This window comes from Hippichthys cyanospilos, chromosome 3 (genome assembly GCF_059441005.1).
Source record: "Hippichthys cyanospilos isolate Australia breed blue-spotted pipefish chromosome 3, RoL_Hcya_1.0, whole genome shotgun sequence".
In the NCBI taxonomy this organism is placed as follows: domain Eukaryota; kingdom Metazoa; phylum Chordata; class Actinopteri; order Syngnathiformes; family Syngnathidae; genus Hippichthys; species Hippichthys cyanospilos.
Window position 1 is genome coordinate 10,351,330 of NC_142371.1, and position 20,090 is coordinate 10,371,419.

At 39.3% G+C, this 20,090-nt stretch overlaps 1 protein-coding gene across 2 annotated transcripts; it reads right to left on the reverse strand.

The window, feature by feature from the left end:
- Positions 1 to 7: 7 nt before the first annotated feature.
- On the reverse strand, positions 8 to 19,736 carry mms22l (MMS22-like, DNA repair protein). Of its 2 annotated transcripts, none has more exons than XM_088409783.1 (26): positions 19,656 to 19,736; positions 19,215 to 19,399; positions 19,004 to 19,129; positions 18,289 to 18,341; positions 17,307 to 17,394; positions 17,039 to 17,195; positions 16,688 to 16,781; positions 16,303 to 16,433; positions 15,828 to 15,941; positions 15,575 to 15,751; positions 14,115 to 14,177; positions 13,892 to 14,011; positions 12,823 to 13,058; positions 10,197 to 10,413; positions 9,768 to 10,057; positions 5,295 to 5,473; positions 4,883 to 5,033; positions 4,518 to 4,642; positions 3,048 to 3,190; positions 2,624 to 2,780; positions 2,389 to 2,534; positions 1,973 to 2,184; positions 1,693 to 1,859; positions 867 to 963; positions 609 to 776; positions 8 to 534 (listed from the first exon to the last, which is right to left on the reverse strand). In XM_088409783.1, the coding sequence occupies exons 2-26, from the start codon at positions 19,379 to 19,381 to the stop codon at positions 459 to 461; spliced, it is 3,654 nt and encodes a 1,217-aa protein (XP_088265909.1). In that variant the 5' UTR covers positions 19,382 to 19,399; positions 19,656 to 19,736; the 3' UTR covers positions 8 to 458. The 2 variants fall into 2 exon arrangements, with proteins under 2 accessions (XP_088265909.1, XP_088265908.1); XM_088409782.1 differs by having other exon boundaries at positions 17,039 to 17,216.
- Between the last annotated feature and the right edge of the window lie 354 nt (positions 19,737 to 20,090).

Sequence of the window (20,090 nt, forward strand, 5' to 3'; positions counted from 1 at the left end):
ACTCATGTGAAATTTCAACACATTTACTTGCAAATGATATGCTTGTACAAAAAAAAGTTTTCACTTTCTTTACAATATATACACTATAATACAGTCTACCCATACGCATATATTACATGACTTCAGCACATGCACGTTCAACAGACATTATCAACCAGTATTGATCCTGTAGTCTGCAGTAGGAAAGTGACTACTTAACTGCAACCGCTTTGAGTGATCTGACATGATCAATCAAAACAGTTTTTTATTTTTTTTTGTACAGCTGATGCATTCAACATCAATCATGCAACTATATCTAATGCTAATGTGTGGAACCGGCTGAAAAAAGTCAAAATAAATGGAACAATAGTTTTAGTTAATCGAGCAGTGAGTTTCCAACATTTTGCGTTGAACTAAATGCAACAAAGATTATTATCACAGGAAAACGATGCTTCTAGCTGATATTAGGTCTTGGCACTTTAGTCCGCTTCCAAACTTGCTATTTCAGCCAGCCCGCTCTCCCCGACTAGAGACAGCAGGTTCTTGTATGCATTTCTGTTTCAACAAAGGGGTGAAGTTGTCAAATTAATGAGCGCAACATAGCAGCGTGACTCATGTCGCTTGCTCACCTTAAAGTGGCGTTCTTGCCCAGTCCTCTCTTATGTTCGTTGCTTCTCAGAGCCAGAGACAGTGTGGGAATAAGGGCTACAACAACAGAGGGATCTAAAACAGCCACCGTCTCTAGAACTGTGTAAATCTGCTTGTCGTAGACTTTGTCATTCTCAGCCACAAATGACCTTGGAACATAAAAAAAGAAGAAAGTGGGAAAACCTCCCTTGTGCAATGCAAACACAGGGCGATGCCTTCTAGAACACATTAAAAGTTACCTTAAGACAGATACTAGCTGCTCGCAAGGTCCTTGAGCAGACACCGCAGCACATCGTTCTACCACAAGTTGGACCGCATCCATGCTCGTCTTCCTCACTGCACAAAAACATTACGAATGGGAATTCACGGGGGAAAAGAAAAAAAAATTCACAATGGCACTGACGCATTCATGAAATAATTGCTTCCCCTAAAGCAGTGGTTCTCAAAGTAGGGTCCGCGGACCCTCGGACATGTATGTTCATTTCATTCCAAATGTTAATGCAATTGAGTCTTCAATAAAGCAACCAATTTCAACCAGTTTAATATATTTTTAAAAATGTGATTTTTAAATTTGTCAAAATGCGCTTTGTGTCTACAATTGCTTGCTAACGAGGTATGAAGCCGGCAAAGGTAATAATGCTGTTTTTGACTAAATAATTGGCAGCAACCTTTTTATGGGAAATTGAGCCGGTTTGTAATAGGGAGGCGTTTCAATTCGCAATTTTCTAAACTTGAGTATAGCTGAAAAGTAACAAATATACTTGTCAAATTGAATGTGTTGCCAAATAAAAAGGGCACTTATGTTTGGCTTAAATTATTTTTTTTGGTTTTGTTCCTACAACAACATTTGCAATGAGGGTACTTGGAAAGTTTGCTTTCTAAATGGGGTCCCTTACTCAAAAAGTTTGAAAACCCCTGCCTTGAAGGACTGCTGTGTCTAAACAAAATTGACCGCGGTACCCTGATCAAACATGCACAAAGGAGACCAATAAAACTCCACACTACGTTTCCTGAAATAGTCCAATTTGGAAGCAGCTCTAAAAGTCCTAACCGACCGAAGCTCACCCTGAGGGTCATTGAGCAGCATTAGGCAGCGCAGTAGAGAGGGAAACGGCAGAGTGAGGAGGTCGGGGTCTGAGTCGCTGTTGCGTCTTAGCAGTTCCAACAGGAATAGCAGCACTGACCCTAGGCGGGTTGGAGGACTGTGACCTTTGAACTGAAGGAAGCTCTCGCTAACAAGGGAAGGAAAGTTTCACCATTATTAGAGCAGATTTCAAGCAATTTATTTCAAACTGAATAGGGAGTTGAAATTTTAACTTGGAGCAATGTTGTTTTGGATACTGACCAGACCACCTGCAGGATGGTCCTTCTCAGCGAGCTCCCGGGGCCGTTTGGGATTCCCTCGCATGCACTGAGAAGCACGGGATGGTTGGCGATGGTGCCCAACGACGGTGTGGCGGGAAGGAAATGCTCCAGATATCTGCGGATGATGGAGTGGAGCTGCTGCTTCAGGTACCCTCCTTGTGACGGGGACACACTATAAGCCACCGACAGACCCTGCAGGGATTTTAAATCAGGTATATTTTTTGGTTGAGTTTCCTGGTTGTCTGTGTGCCTGTGGACGAACATTTAGGGGCGCAGGAGGAGCGTAGGGATATACACGGTAAATACATGCAAACATTTATAGGCTTCATCTGTAATTGTTTTCATGATTGTATGGTAATGATTCACGCGCGTAGGTCGAGTACAACGGGCTCAAACCTGCAGATAGAGTGGTAGGCTGTTTCTGAGAGCTGTGTCTTGCTGAGTGAGGTTATGAGGGAGTAGCAGCTGATTCACGATGCGGAAGAGCAACGGCTGCGCTTTGGATGTGACCAGCAGGGGGCTCCAGTGCTTCACAATGCAACCTGGCTCAAAAGGTCCAAGAAAGACACCAGACTTTCTTGACCCACAGGTCGGGCCTCCAATACATCCTGAATCGTCACGTGACTCTTACCGACGACCCAATAGGCCAGCTGAATTCCTTTCTGATTCTTACTGACAAAAGCTGGTTTAATATATTTCACGATGTCTCCCATGTAGTCCAGGGCTCTGGTCACCATGGCAGAACGTTCAGATAAAACCTGCAGTCCGCTGTAAACTACGCCTACAGCCTGGACAAAGGAGGAAACAGATGGATGAGTGAAACATTTTCTAAACGTTGCGTACGATTGATCCTCTCCAGTAGGCCAGATAAAGCATGGTCACACGCAGAATACTGTACTTCTTGCGTGCGTCTGGAACATAAAAGGTCAGGTATAAATTTCAATCCATTTGTAAGTCTTATTTCAACGAGATTTGTAGTTCAAAGCAGGAAGTAATTCTGAAAGTGACGTACCATAAAATCTAAAGACAACTACGGCCCATCGAATGTGTGTTACCTTTACAAAGATCTCCAAGGCCGAGTTGAGCTTTGCCATAGTGGCTGTAGTACAGAGGTTCGCTTTCTGCAGAAGACTGTCCACCTCAGGAAGCATCAGCACTAAGCGGGTCAGTTCACACAGCTGCTCCTCCAAAGCTTGGTCTGTAGAGTAACAAACGGGATAAGATTCGAATCTAATACTTAGCTAACAAAATCAAGTTCAGAAAAAAAGAAATCAGCTTGATTTGATTTTGCAGCGTAACCATGTAAAATATTACTTGTTCATTCCCTGGAAAAGCCTGAGCGAGACTTGTTAAAAAAAAAAAAAGTGTAAATGGACTGAATATACACTGTACTGTGCAAAAGTCTTGGGATCAGGTTATGCGAAACCTCAGTCACAATTAACCTCAAGATAAGGGAAACTGAATGATATTGTCTAAGACAACAGGTAAGAAAAATTAAAGTCAGTCACCATAGTAACAGATTTTGTGAACTGAAACTGCTTGCTGACATATTATTTTAAACTAAAGCTCATTTTTATAGTTCATTTTAGACTGTTTCCAAGTAGGCTTCTCTGAGGCAAGATTGCATCTAAATTAATGTCATTTTGCATTCATCTGCCCCTTTTACTATTTGTGATTTAAAGGGCACCTAAATATTAGGTAAGTGTCAAATAATAGGTCTCGGCACATTCATCTCAGAGCGTACAGTCACCAACATAGCAAGGTAGAAAACCCTCATACCCAATTTATAGCAATACAGCATCCTTCTTAAACTGAAAGCTGCTAGTTTTGGAACATCAATGGAGAAAATAAATCCCAACTTGGGTGTGAAAAGTCATCGAAACTAGCAACTAAGTCTTAGGGAACATATGGCAGCGATTAGAATATGCGATTTGCCCAGTTGGTATCATTCAATGTTGCCTAGTGAAGGCAGCCAAAAACACACATACTTATTGTACAAGTACAGTAAGTTTAACCTGTTTGCGTTCACCAACAAGACAAAGAGAAGCAAAGAGAGGAAGAATCTGAAGCTTTTCCAGGGACAGAAACTTCATTTCTCATTTTCCATGTGCTTTACTTGAGTGGAAAATTGCTCAATTCTTTTTCAGTTTTTCCAGAACGCATGGAAATCCTTCCTGTTCAATTACAAAGGAGGACTAAGTAATTTGACATTTTTTTGCTGTTGCCATGGAGAATCAATTATGGAAGGCACCAGTGTTATTTTATTGGCAATTTGATAATTAAATTAATATTAAAATACGCTTTTTTGCATGCACATTTCAACAGAATTTTAATAACAGTATAACATAAAAACAGTAACATCCATTCATCTGTTATTTTAACTACTTCAAATATAGCAACTGTTGACACATGGTAAAAGTCAAATCAAACCTTGGACTCTGTGCACAAAGTGGACATGGCAGTCAGAGGAACGTACAGAGGTAAAATTGAGAAGAAATGAATCCTTGGAGTAAAACTGGTTTTACCTGCTCTGCTTTCAGATCCACCAAGATGCTGCTGTAGAACACATCGGAACCAGGCCCTGATTGACAAACTTTGTGACGAACCAGAAAAAACGATGCCACGATCGTCGTGTGAAGAAAACAACTCTCTGGGGGGATAAAGACAGTCAAAATAAAAAAGTCAAGCCAGTCAAAGGCTATCCGAGGTTTACAAGGGAACATTATTTTAAACCATAAAGTTTACTTAAACTTGGAACAACAATTATTATGTAAGCCACAGATGCACACCACTTGATTCTTTTGCAAGAAGACTCACAAGTATTATGGATCAGAAGTTATATATTAAGGGAAAAAAAAAAAACCTTTGCTATGGTAAAAGTGAGTTGTACCTGTTTTGGAGCAGATGCGGAAGGTAGCGCGTGACAAGAAGTGGATGAACCATGTCATCCCAGCCAAAGTATTGCATGATGGACTGAACTGGATTGGGTTGAAGGTCCTGGGGAGCAGACGTGGGCAGCTCAAATGCCAGAAGAGTGAAGCCTGAGGGCATTAAATATTGATTTAGAATAATAAAGCTGCTTGTTTTTCAAGTTGTCCAAGATCTGTTTACCATTTTTCTGTTTCTGTAATTAATCATAGTTACAAATGTAACACTCAACCCAAATTTATTCAATATGTATAAACCTAATGAAAAGGCACCAAAATTCAATGAATTTTGCCTCAACGTTTTTTTTTCCCTCAGCTGGTTTTTCAGCCTCTCGCCACATTTTCTGCTGTGATGAGAACGACACTGATGCTGACCTGCAGCCGCGTCCGCCAACTGTGCCGGGGGAGTCTGAGAAAGGTGTAAAGTGCGGAGGAAGGGAAAGAAGTGGGCCCAGAGCGCCGCCGCTACCGCCAGGTGGGGCTCTTTCACAGCATTGTTCGTCGTCATCCGGGTCAAGGTGGGTTCCGGCTGGACACGGCGTTGGTGTGCCCGTCTGGAAAAACAGATAAACAAATCTGTCCAATGCAAAAGTCAAACCTAGCGTGCAAGATTACAGCCCCCCATAACCCCTCCATTTTTTTTAATCCTGTTTCTCCACTGTTCCTCTCTCACTGCTTAAGTGTTTTCTTTCTTCCCTCTTGGGGGATTACTTGGGGCTGTGGTGTGCAGCGGTGAGGAGCAGCAGAGTGTAGGATGAGATGGGGAAGGAGAAGAGGATATTATGGGTACAGAGGGGGAGCCTAGCGCTGATCCTCTGTACACACAATGTACTTTGGCTCTTCTGGCTCATCCCTGGCCCTAGCCGCAGCCTCACGAGCAGCCCCACAGTGGCTGGCATTAGCCCAGATAAGCAGCTGAAGAAGCTGTAATCTCATTTAGACTGGAGGTGATCCTCCTGTCCCCCACAACTGCCCAGATGGGGGTGTGGGGAAGCATGGGTGGAAGTGTACAGAGAATATAGGGGAGGACCCCCTCCCTAATACACACACTATCCCATCCCCATCTATACACGCACACACATTTCACTTCTTCCCTTCCAGCAAGGTTGCATCTAATCCAGAGAGAGCTGAGACAATCGATTAGACTCTGAATTCATTAGCCTCGTTACTGCTGCGGAATGGGCCTTTCACACCCATCAGCCCTCATTGTACAAGGCATCGTCAGAGACACTACTTAATCCTGCTAACTGACATTCCCTACAAAGTGTACCCGCAAAGGCATGCATGAAACGCGGTGCCAACAAAACACAGATGCCGTTTGATCCCCTCTTAAACCTTTGACTTTACAAACTCAAAAGACGAGTCGCAACCTCCGTTAACAGTTGGCCAAAATACACCACGGACACCAGCTAGTGTTTTTGACTTCTGAGTTGGGGCCCGCATTCTCCTGACAAACACGAAAGGCTAGATATCAAGTGAGAGTTTGTAATGACCTCAAAGGAAGGCCTCCCCTTCTATTAAGCCAAGGCGACTGCAGTTAATTGGTTCTGCTGAAAACAGATCCAACAGGTTGTGCCACTGCCAGTTCACCTCATCAACCAGTGCCGCCCCTCCACCTTAGCACAGTCCAGAGACATGGGAAGGAATACAACTGGGGAATTAGGCTCGGGACTGGCTCCTTGTATAAGTGCCATCAAGGGGTGACCACTTGGGCGCTTCACTTCCTCAGCCAGTGGCACGATAATCATCTTAATGTGTGCACATTCGACGTGGCTCTTAACAGAAATCATGATGCACCTGCTAAGGTTGCCAGTCAGAAAAACAAAAGAAAACACTGTGAATAGTTTATTGTGGAACATTAACCAGACAACGCTTTTTTTTTTTTAACCAAAACAAAATATGTAGTATTTTTTGTTTTTTCTTAAATGGGTCAGAATAGGGCATCGTACGTAACAAAGGGTCTATGGGATTTCTTTCCCCACTCTCGCATTGGCTATTAATGTGCAAATGTGTGCCCTCCTTACCCCGTGATGCGAGATGAAAAGTTGGGAAATTAGGTTCCCTAACAAGATCCTCCTTGTTATGGGAATTACACATTAAAATAAGAGAGTAACACCAAAGTTAGGTTTCACTTGGCATGTGTGTAGGTTTAGAGCATTGTGTGTGCATTGTGAAGAAACACGAAAAAAGTAAACTAAACCAGCATAACCAGTGAGAGGGCTCTGCAAAAAATTAACTGTATACTGTATAATAAGAATAAATCATTCAATTTTCATTTTTAGAGGAATAAGCTAGGTTTTGTGAAAAACGCATCTTGCATACATGTGTCACAGAGATTTTAGTTATTAAAGAAAATACGAATATGACAGAGTTGTCGATTTTGGGATTTCTATAGAAAAAAATTAACCTCTTTAAGATCTCATCAATTATTTCCCAGCTGCCAAAATGTTCAAACTGTAATGAAAGTGTATGATAATAAGGGATTGGTAGATGATGCGTACAGTAAAAAAATGTGCCACAACTTTAGAAGCGTTTCTCAAAAATAGGGATTTCAATTTAGCAATACATACATACATACATACATACATACATATATATATATATATATATATATATATATATATATATATATATATATATATATATATATATATATATATATATATATATATATATATGTACATATATATATACACATATATATATATACACATATATATATATATATATATATATATACATACATATATATATATATATATATACATATACATATATATACATACATATATATATACATACATATATATATATATATATATATATATATATACATATACATATATATACATACATATATATGCATACATATATACATATATATACATACATATATATACATACATATATATACATACATATATACATATATATACATACATATATATACATACATATATACATATATATATATATATATATATATATATATATACATATACATATATACATATACATATATACATATATATATATATATACACATATACATACATATATACATATATATATATATATACATATATATACATATACATACATATATACATATATATATACATATACATATACATACATATATACATATAATATATATACATACATATATACATATACATACATATATACATATACATACATATATACATATACATATACATACATATATACATATATACATATATACATATATATATATATATATACATATATATATATATATATATATATATATATACATACATACATATATACACATATATATACATACATATATACACACACACACGATGCGATGCTGTTCCCACGACCACTAGCTGATCCTGATAGAGCCCCATGGGCTAGTAATGCTATTCAGTACCCCATTAGTGAAAGTGACCTGCGGGTTTTTTGGCCTCCTGAGACCAACTGAGGCCCATAACAAAGACTTTTGTTTTAACGATAGTTGCTTTGAAATTGCCTTCATGCCGCTCATTGCTCATTGGCATTGAAGCCCAATCGATGTCTGTCAATATGTAACGAATGCTGCTCTCGTTAGTCTATGCAAGGCACATTGCCTGAATGCCACACAGACACAGCATTTATTTTACTCCAATGTAAGATGTGAATGTAAAAAATACCATTGCACTTGACTCCCTGAAGTTGATCATGTCCTTTCACTTACTTAGAGCCTTCTATTTGTTTTTTCTTTGTGTAAGTTGCATTGTTGTGAGCAAGCAAAAAATATGCAGCTATCAAGTCATTTCCACTATTATCTGATATTATGTCAGGAGCATTTTAAGTATAGTGAAAGTGACGTTTTTTAGTGAAATAAGCGCTGGCCACTTCAACTTAACTGCAAAGTTGCCTTTCGATATTAGCTTTATTCTTGAAACCAGAAAACGTACATGCGGACATCAATTACTCTTTGTTTCACCTTGCCTCAGCTGGGGGTGATTTAACTTGATATAATCGAGAAAAGCAGTGCATTTACTTTACAATTGTGGAACATTAATTTTAGGAGATAGAGCAAAACCCCGAGTAGAAATTTATCACTCTAAAGTGTGTTACGTTTCTGTAATCCAAAGCCACGCTACCCCCATTTCCCACCATTGACGGCTGCAGACGTCCATTTTTATAGTTTGACAGTGAATAATTTATTTCATTGACAGCTATATCATCCTCAGTTCCATCTTATTTACTTGTGTCCACTGAAAAGGACATTTATTTTTGGTCTGTGAATTTTTTACTCATTCGGCTACCCTTACTAAGTCCTTGTGTGTTCAGCAGGAAGTCCATGGCTTTCCAATGTGGTTTGGTGTTTGGTGGGGATATAAATAAGTGCTATTTTACTGAAATAAAATGGACACAGTAGTGGACACGAATAAGATATATCATGTTTGTTGGGAATGCAAATGATTTTGCGCTTTTGCGAATGGACATAAGCGTGGACACAAATGAAAAGTATATAACATGAAATTCTATTTAAATGGAGACAGGCATTGAATGCCTTCATATAGGCCTATAATATCGTTAATTGTAATCTTATATCAAATATTTTAAAAGTAGCAGTATTGTTACCTAAAATGTAGTTTTTCTTTGCATGAAATTAGGATGCATGTTTTGACCAATTCTAATTTTGATTTTAGTAAACGTTTTGCTCTTTTCACTTTTACAAGGGAATTTATAAGACCGAATAGTTATCAGTGGGAGAAAAAAAGAGAGGACTACTCTCTAAGGAAAGGGGTATGAATTTCTTAAACAGTTGCTGTACAATGACAATAAAGGCATTCTTCATTACTCTCTCACCTGAACTGAGCGAGGACAGTCTGCAGAAAGCCAAGTACGGAGTTTAGTTCAGACTGACGACAGGCCGGCAGCAGCCAAACAAAGCCCTCATTGAGAAGTTTTTCCTCTGATAGGTTAAGCCTGGCACTAGTTTCGAACACTTCAGCAACTCCATCAAGGTATGATCCAAGAGACGCCCAAAGGGCAATTTTTCGAGACATCTCTGTAGTTTTATTGTAGAACTCCTTAGCGATATCAATGAACGATGTGGCCAGTCCACTAGCAAGTGCGCCGACATCCAAACCTCTTTCCTAAAAAAAAAAACAATTAAAAAAAACCGCATAAATAAACAAGTGTCAAAACCTCATGTGCAGATAAGTCAAATACCCTGGCCTGTATCATGCTTTGAAAATTAGTCAGAAGCTATATTTTGTGGATTAATAAACACACCTGAAATAACAAGACCAGTGCCAGCTGCCCCTTCCACACCAGCGTGCGGTGTCCTGGGGGGCAGTCACGTGGCAGGAAGCCCAGGAGCTCACAGGTTTTACTGGCAACATCCTCCAGTTCCACCTTTCTGGCAACCACCAGAAACAGTAGCAAAAAGTTCATCAGGCCGGCCTCCGTCAGCTCCTTCATCTTCTTTGAGGAGAACTTGGAGCAAATCCTGAACAAAAGAACCAGAGGAAAAGAGAACAACGAGCACAAGAAAATTAGCTTATGGTGTGATTACAATTTGAATAAATGAGTGCAACATAAAACCACACTTGTAAACATAACATTTAAAATTTCCATTTAGCCCTGTTTAGAATCACATAAGAGTTAACATGTTCTTAAACTTTCCACTCCAATGATATTCTCTACTTCCTGCCTCCATCCCCCTTACAGCACCAAGGGAAAAAAATCTGGGCTGTCTGGCCAGCCTCGCCTGTGTGTGCATGTTTGTGTGTGCAAGAGGGAATGAGAATAGCGAAACACCCAGCATTCTGTTACTTCCTGGGGGCACTGTGGAGAAATGCCTTTAAAGATCATGTTAAATGTCAGAGACACTCAGACACACAGCAGTAGGTGCTTGGTCCCTCTCTACAGCCAAACCAATTTAGTGCAACACCAGCGAAGGATCAATAAAAACACACACGAACATACTTGTACACACACACACACACACACACACACACACACACACACACACACACACACGGCCACAATTCCAGTTCGCATTCTGCTCACCTGGAAAGAAAAAAAAAAAAAAAAACTGAGGCCGTTTTCACCGTCTCCCAAAACCACAGGCATGACAGGTCAAATCACCAACTGTGACAAGTCCTAAGACAATCTAGTGTCAGAAGTTTGGCAGAACAATTTTGAAAAATAATCTTATAAATATTTTTTATCCCACCTCAATATCGCAATTGGAATTTAACCAGTAAATACGTGGACTGCACTTCTCAAACTCTGAACCAGATGTCAATAGCCGCATATCCTAACAAGGTTAGCTGCCGTTCTGGTGCTAATTCCGGCGGTCATTTGAAAGTAGGCTAAGGACACACTGAGCTGGTTGCCAGCCGATTGCTGGTCACACAAAGACAACCATTTACACTCTCAATCACAACTAATTCCAATTTAGAGAGTCCAATATAAATTTCATGCATGATTTTGGAGTGTGGGAGGTGGCCGGAGTGCCCAGAGGAAAGCTATATGGGCACAGGGAGAACATGCAAACTCCACACAGGAAGGCTGGGGCAAGCTGGAATTGAACCCGGGACGCCTGAACTATGAGGCAGACATGTTAGCCACTCCTACACCGTGCCAACCCTCAGAAGTTATACAAAGAATAAATAAAAGAAGAAAATAAATCTTTTCTTTTTCCTAAATTGCAAACTTTGCATATGGAATGTTAAAAAAAAAAAAAAAAAACAATGGATAGCTAGATATTTAATAGAATAACAGCTGACATAATGGGGATCTAAATGTGATGCTGCGTTTTTTGGGGCTGTTTATTTATTTGAGACTGTTTTGTCCCTGCAGCCAAGCTGATGTTCCTGTTTCTGGAGATCAATATGGTCAAAGTGTCTTGCATTAACATGGCCATCATGAAGCTCTCACTAGGCCATCTAGGATTACACAAATTTTGTCGGAATATAGATGAGCCTTCTGAAGCCGGAGGAAGATGCAATAGCCTTGGTTGAGGGAATGGGAGGAAGGAGGGTGGGGACATGTTTCATGTTCCTGGACATGTTCCAGCTCAGTCCAGCTTAACACACACATACTACAGCCCGCCTACCACACACAAGCCCCCTTGCTATCCATGTTGGAAGCCGTCACAGCTTTGCTAAGGCGAATTAACTGCCATGCTTGTTAGCTAATTAGCCCCCATGTCTGCAGTCCTACTGAGCACATTCTAGACAGGGAAGTCATTAGGTGGACTTATATCTATGGCAGCCTCATTTCTGTACGCAGCCAGTATGTGATGTATGATGAGGTCTCCCTCAGGACTGAGTGATTGGCTTTGTCATACATGCATGATCAAACGGTGGTTTCCAACCTTTGCTGAGCCAAGGCACACAGAACACCAAGAAAAGTAAGATTCCTGAAATCATGATAATCTAGTTTCAATGTACTTACAAATGAACTCCTGAGTACTGACTTACTAAGTGTTGTTTGAATGGCAGCAGGCAGTTAAATATATTATTTGTGCATTTTGCACGTGATTGTTTTGCCTGTTATCACACCACATTGAGGATATAGGTAAATGAAAAAAATATATACTATATTTGTTGGCACAACCAGGTTCCAAGTATCACCGAACCAAATGAGGACACTGTAAACACACCGCAATTCTAGAAAGAGCAGGTGCAGATTGTTTGTTTTCTGTGATGAAGGGTTGACTCCTGAGACACCGGCTCCACTGGGAGACCAAATAAATTTCAAAAGCATCATGCAAGATGGGATCTTCTCATTAGGACTGAAAAGCATGTTAAAGCGCAATTACTGTACTAAGCAGTATGTTAAATGTGTGTTCTGGGGTATGCATATCTGACACATTGAAATTTGATTTTGGTCAACAGTAACGCTTTACCTTCCTTTGATCTGTCGCTGTGGTACTCCCCCCACCCCGTCCTGAGACAGACAGAGTGCCAGCACTCGCAAGAAGATGTAAAACGAACTGGCTGAACGGTACAGTTGGATGTGTCCTGGGGAGTGCAGGGGAAACATTTCACAGCAGTTGCGTGCTTGCTCCAAAAGTGACAGGGGTGTCTTGCACAAAGTGCCCAGCCCGCTCAATCCAAGCCATGGCACAGTAAATGAGGCACCCTGGATTGGAGAGAGAGAATAGAACATTTAGCAGTTCCAACAGCTGTCAAAAATGGTGTCAAAGCCCCACTTTTCTATTGCACAGATTTTTGTACTTATATAGGATGTTCCTCCCCTTTTTTCAACTTGCTGTAGCTGAGGCACCCAAGTATGACTTGTTTTACATGGGGCTATCGCTGAACAATATACAGTTCGGGGACCGAAATTGTGATCTCTTCCATGATGTGATTTCAGGATCACCAATTAATTAATTAATTTATTTATTTATTTATTGTGTCTTTTGTCCCTCAGAGCTCACAAATCAGCAGCATGCTATTGTGAACAGGTCACACGAACCAGCTCCAAATTAAAAAAAAAAAAAAGTTTTTTTTATGATTGCTTGGCAACTCTAGAAACAAAACTATCTTTTGCTACAGAAACATGAACTTCATAAATGTCATATAAAAATTCAGCAATAATAAGCTGTGTGATGTGCACTCTCGCCTTCATACTTCACGCAAGACAAATAAAGGTTCTCTAACCATGTAAATCGTTTAGGTGAAATATAGTCAAGAAATAAGTATTTCGTGCACAGTAGACTTTGCAGCGATGTCTTGTTAGAAACACAACAGGGAGGAGAGTCAACAGCGAGGGACAGCAAATGTGTATCACAATTAAAATACATCTAGACAATGAATTAAATTGTTTTACAAATAAAGCCCTCCAATTTGAAACACCACCAAAGTCCCCGAAGCCCCAGTTCTTTCTGCAATGTTTTTCAACACTGAAAAACAGTCGATTTTAATACCACCCTGAATGGAAAGTACTTTACTGAAGAAAGTATTTAACCTCACCAAGTTTTTGCTGTAGTAGTCCCAGAGGGTGGAAACAGCACTGGTGCTGGTTTTCCACAGCAGACACAGAGAGAGGCAACAATGCACATGCATTCTGACCTGCTCCTCTGCGAGACCTCCCTGTGTTTATACAGACAAATAGACATACATGTACAGTAATGTACACTAGCCAAATAAAAAAAATGTTTTCATTATTTTTGACATGTGAGATAAAGATGCTGACCTGTGTCTTACAAGTCAATTTAAGTAGCTCCTCCACAAATGTCCAATTGTCATCAAGAGCTTTCTGCAAGTATGGATGAAAGAGTATATGACACATTACACCAAGCATCACCTCAAAAATAATTAGCACTCCAAGTACCACAATGACATCATTAAAAATTCAGTTGCGTAAAAGGCCAACAAGTTCATCAAAAACAAGATGGAGGCCTTATGAACAAAGAATATACTTAAGCCACAGAACCAATGTGCACAGCTTGTCACTATAACCACATTTAAAAATGTACTTAAATACTGGTAATTGTTCAATGAAAATGTATTGTGCAGAAAATCGAAAAATACTATATAACTAATATAATATAATACTATATAACTAATTAACTAATTTAACTAAATATATATATATATATATATATATATATATATATATATATATATATATATATATATAATTAGTTAAAGCATTTTTTTAAATCATCATAATCAATTTATCTTTAACTTTATGCTTTCTGTATGCTGATTAGGCTTGTTGTTATGGATCAGCCTTCATTGTGTTTTGAGGGTTGGGACGAAAAAAAAATAAGGCCAACCAAACCCAGAAGTACACTGACTGACTACCATTTTTTTTGGAATAACCTGATAGACTCCTGTTGTGGGTAAGGGTTGGGTTGGGGGGCGTAAAGATGTGTTAATGGAAGAGCATGATGGAGAGTTGCCTGTCCGATGAATGGTAAATTTAAATTCTAAAAATGCCCCAACAGAAACTTTGATAACTCTACAACGATATGAACTTTGTAAGAAGGCGCTTGCTTACCTCAGAAGAAGCTTAGGTTTAGTAGTGATGGGACTTTTGGCTCTTTAAAAGGCACCTGTTTATTCAGTAACTGTTCAAAAGATTTTGTTCCATTTGTTTGTTTGCTTATTTTAAAACACCACTGTTGTACTGGGATCAATGATACATTGCTATTTGTGTCACATTTTAGGTGTTAAGTGGTGGTACATCAAGTATTGTTTTTATCTAAAATATTAGTTAAGTAAAAAATTAAGTTAAATACGTTTTAATGACGTGGGCTGAATTAATGTCACATTAGGCATGTTGATAATGATGCCAAAATTCGCTTTATTTTGACACGGAAAAATTCAATATTTTTTTTCAATATTCTTCATAAAAACTCAGTTCCAATTGTTCACATTCATTCAAAAGACTCGATTCGTTCGCAAACGTTACATCACTTAAGTTTATCCCACCACATAAATGCAAAGCACCAGGCTGACACTGCTGCCACATTTCACAATAGCAACACAGACGCTAATATAGGAAACCATAGCAAAGCCTTATTTGACAACCGTAACATAGCATGATTTAAAAAAGAATTATAAAGGTTTAGATGTAAGTGTCCACAACAAACTGCCAGTGAGTGAAGTTATGTAAATGTTTTAACATCACAATGTCTTGCCTCTTACCTCATCGTGGATGACACCATTTTGATTATACTGGCCTAACATTGCGAGATGAGTGAGCAGCCACCATGTAAATCCGAGGGGGTCCTTGCAGTGCGTTGGGAGGCCACAGAACTGCTCTGCTGCAGGTTTCCCTAACACTAGAGGTCTCAGCAATGAGTTCATATAGGTCCAAAAAGACTAAAGGATTAAGAGATAGGATAATGAATATCGGTTTCACTCTGTAAATATGCACACATATTTGCATTGACATCACCTGTGAGTGTAGCCTTTTATTCCTATATTGTAAAAGATGAATAACCAAAATCCACAGCTCTTTTGTGCAGGCGCAGAGGTAATGATGACAACTTAGAACCTCTGTAGGCCTCACCTAAAAATGACAAAACATTACACTTGATAAAAATCACTTCTTTGTGGTTGAATGGCGACCATTCATGGGTGGACTTTAAAAAAATTCTAGTACTGTACTGAAAGAATTTAAAAGGCCAACAGCGACTATTCAACATTCATAGTCATGGAATGTATTTTAAGCATTTTAATCAACACTCGCTAGGACATTATTCTCCACAACAAAAATACAACATAAATGCACGTCTCCAGCTATATCTTAATTGGTACGATTGGCTGGCAAAGCAATCCAGGGTCTCCCCCGCCTCCTGCCCGCGAACTAGAAATACCACTGGTACATCTCACAACTATGATTTAATAATACCTCATAGTTGGACACCCACCTTGCTGTATTTGCCCATGGCCAGGCCAGTAAGGTCACACAGAAGGCTGCACAGGTGCTCCTCAAACAGACTGGTATCAGTCAAGTTCTCCCCCGTCAAGTCCACTAACTGGTGCGCATACACCACCTGGCCTGGGCAGAAAAGAAGCTAATGGTTAAGTCCGCATCTTAAGGCCAGAAAACAGTCGCCTGCCTGCTAGCTTCATGACACATTAGCAGCAACCTCAATGCGTCTATAAGGGAGAAGCTACACAGTCCATAACATCAGCTTCTGTTTATCTTTTTTGCTTCATTTAAATTGTTCTACCTATACTGTATGTTTGTGCAATAATGACATTTCAAATCTATCCAGAGCAAGCTATTCTGTTTGAGCTCTGCAAACATACCTTGCATCTTGTGGCCAAACAGGTGGAGGATCTCCAAGACTGACCAATGGATGTCAAAGTGAAGGTGCAACAAATGCCAAGACGGAGGAAAAACCTGTGAGGACGACACCAAATGTCTCACCAGCGAAATAGAACACCATACAATCTTTGAACCTCAAAGACTTGTGTGTGTTGCTTGTATGTCAACAAGGTACACACCATCAGTCAAGAATTTTATACTTTACTTAATTGTCTTCATCATGACGTCTACGGCAATTACAAGTAACTGTATAGCAAGATTTTTGTCTTCACGCATGTGGACGATAACAGAAGTACCCCAAAATTTCCAATTCCTAACCAGAGGTACTGTACCTTTCCAGGGTTCTGTATATTTGAAGCATTCTGAATGTTGGCAGGCAAGTCTTTCAGACGTCCAATGAGGAGAACAATGCCACACAACTCCTCTACTAAAGCAGATGGAAATTGACCCTCCAACTCCTCATAAGAATGAGATGGATGTGCATCAAGGCTGCGGGAAACATTCAGGTATCTGAACAGGCACATTAAAAAGATCACTGAGACCATACATAGAAAACCAGCAAAGTGCAATGGATGGGATATTTTGTACTGTAGATATTACCTGTGTAGGAAGACTTTAACATATTGAAGAAATGAGACACACTGTTGTCTGAGTTCCGAGGCTTCAGAATGAAGGTTTCCCCTTTGACCTAAAACATACAAGACACTTTTGCATGCTTGCATCATCTTAATGTACCCAATATGTAAACAACAGAATAAAACCTTTGGTTGTCAATTAAAGAGACAATGTGTAATATTCAGACCGTTTTTCATTACTGACAGCAGAAGGAGCTGCATTTACCATTGTCCGTAGCTGTAACAGACATGGCAGCCTCCAGAGGAGAGAAATGCCCTAATGTAAAAAAATGTAATGATAACTAAACCTACAATTATATTTAAAACATACTGTTGGTCGCTAAGAACACATTTATTTGCAAACTTTTGAAATTCATAACCATTTAATTCATTCCTTTTTAATGAAAAACGGTCTAAATCTTACAAATTGTCCCTTTAATATATCCAATATCTAAATTGTCCGATATCCAAATCCTCAGTCAGCAAACAAATCTCGATATACTTTTATTGAAATTAGGTTGTTGCAACGACTTTAGGTAGAGTGTGGTTAGCAAGTGAATTTTGTGTCAGTTTGACAAAATTAACAATTAAAGGTACGGTGTGGACATAATTTTGAGATACGGGTATGTTGAGAGGAAGTGTATAATGGGTGCCTTCTAGTTACAATAATTATCTTAGCACGATACATTTTTAGTTAAGACAATGTTGCCCTTTTTGTTTCCAAATTTCAGACATATTTCCATCTCCCATCATTTTCATGCTTGATTATCTCACAACTTAACCAGTGAATCAGTTATCTCATATTGGAGTTAGTTGGTTTAAAAAGCATGTGACTACTGAACTTTAAATACTGCGATTTTTGCAGTATGGTTGTTGATAATACTTTGTGACGAAATCATTTTTGACATGGTTGCGAAAAGCCAAAGTCTTAGACGCATTGTGGGATGGATACGTAGAATCATGATTACCAAAGTCATGCGAGATCTGCTGCGCCATAGTCTCAAGCCTGTAGATCTTTTGCCTGAAATTTAACAAAGAGCAGCAAAATGAAGAGTTGGGCAAGTACCGATGGCAAGTATCGGTATGGGGTCCTATTCAAGGTACTGTATCGGTACTCGCGATGGCAGCCAAAACCAGTATTAGCCATTCTCTTGGAGCAATGTTACAATTACAAATTAGAGTAATAGAAAACTGCTTTTGATTGAATAAATCAAGTAAAAACACATCAGAATAGATAAGTCTTTTTCTTAAGCTTTTTTTGAAGAGGGGGCATTAGCATTGTAGATAGTTGGTATTGATATCAATGACTATTCAAGGGCCGTACTAGTATCGGTCTGAAACAAAATGTGGTAGTGGACATCTATTTGTATGTATATTAGTAAAAGGTGAGTGAAAATTGAATGTTATTATTGTAAAAAATATTTGATTATTTCCCACCCTACCACACACTGTAATTCCTAAAATATGCATGCTATATGTTCATTGAGAAGTCTAAAGTATCCATAAATTTCTATGCAATTGTAAAGCGATGTTAATCTTGTTAATCCGTGTATCATGTGACCCACTGGCAACTAGTTCAATGGTGTACCAGCTCACCTGCCTATTGAAGACAAGCCATGACGATCAGAAATGGATTTACTAACATGCAAAAAAATCTGAGGTCTGTGTCTCGGATTACTGTACCTCAGTAGGCCAAAGAGTAGCTTGGTTGATTCAACCAATGCTGTCTCAGTAACCCAAGTTAAACCAAAGAGCTCCACTGTGTCAATGTCATAGTCTGCAGGGGCTGGATCTAGACACAGCAGCAGCCTGTGTGTGGAGTCCATTTCATGTTAGTGTGATTTAACACCAACTCAGAAAGACGCTTTTAAATAATTGCATAAAAATGTTTAACCTTTTCAGTGAACCTCTTGCAGTGTATCCCTCAGTTGAGAGAGGCCCATTCGGTTCCTCCTTAGCTTCAAAGCAGCAGAACCACGGTGGTCTGGCTGGGGAGAGCTCACATAGACCATTTGTAGGCGAGACTGGAGGGGTGAGGGATTGGTTGAAGTCGTCTGTCATGCTGCTTCTCGCTGTCACCTTTATACATAAAAAATAATGCAACGATGAGCAAGTTATCGTTTAACTTGCATTTGTCGGTGCTATGGGGTTAGAGTGAAAACGCAGGGAGGTGCACACGCTTTAGAGAAAGACAAGTTTGTCATCTAATGGCCCCATTGTTACATCGCAGTTAGTGTACCATTACTTGACTTCTATCGTCGTAAATTTAAGCTCAACCCGTGTATATCCCTCGAAAAGATCAAACTTATCATTGAACTGCACTAAGTAAACAAACCTTTACTTGCAGAAATAATTAGGTAATATTCCGCACATTAGTTTCAAGCGACATAGCTTTTCCAAATGTTTGTGTTCCGGGTTCAGATTCGCGCCATCTCATTGCGCATGAACGAAGCTAACGTTGACCTCTTTGATTGGTCCAAAGTTTAGTAATAGGCGTGGCTTGATAAATGCTTGAAATGATAAGAGGGCTCACTTTTAAACACATCCAGGTTCGCCGGATCGCAACAATTAAACATTTTTCTTAAATTTCTGTCTGTCCCGTGTCCTTTTCTACATCCTCTTCTACTGTAAAAAAATGCAGAGGAGCAAAATATCTCCCATTATGGTCCATAGCTCTTTGAAACTTAAAACTCGATTAGCGCTACAGTTTTTCTGAACAGTCGCTGGTTGAACATCATGAACATCATCTTCGTTTTCTCGAGAAAGCAAT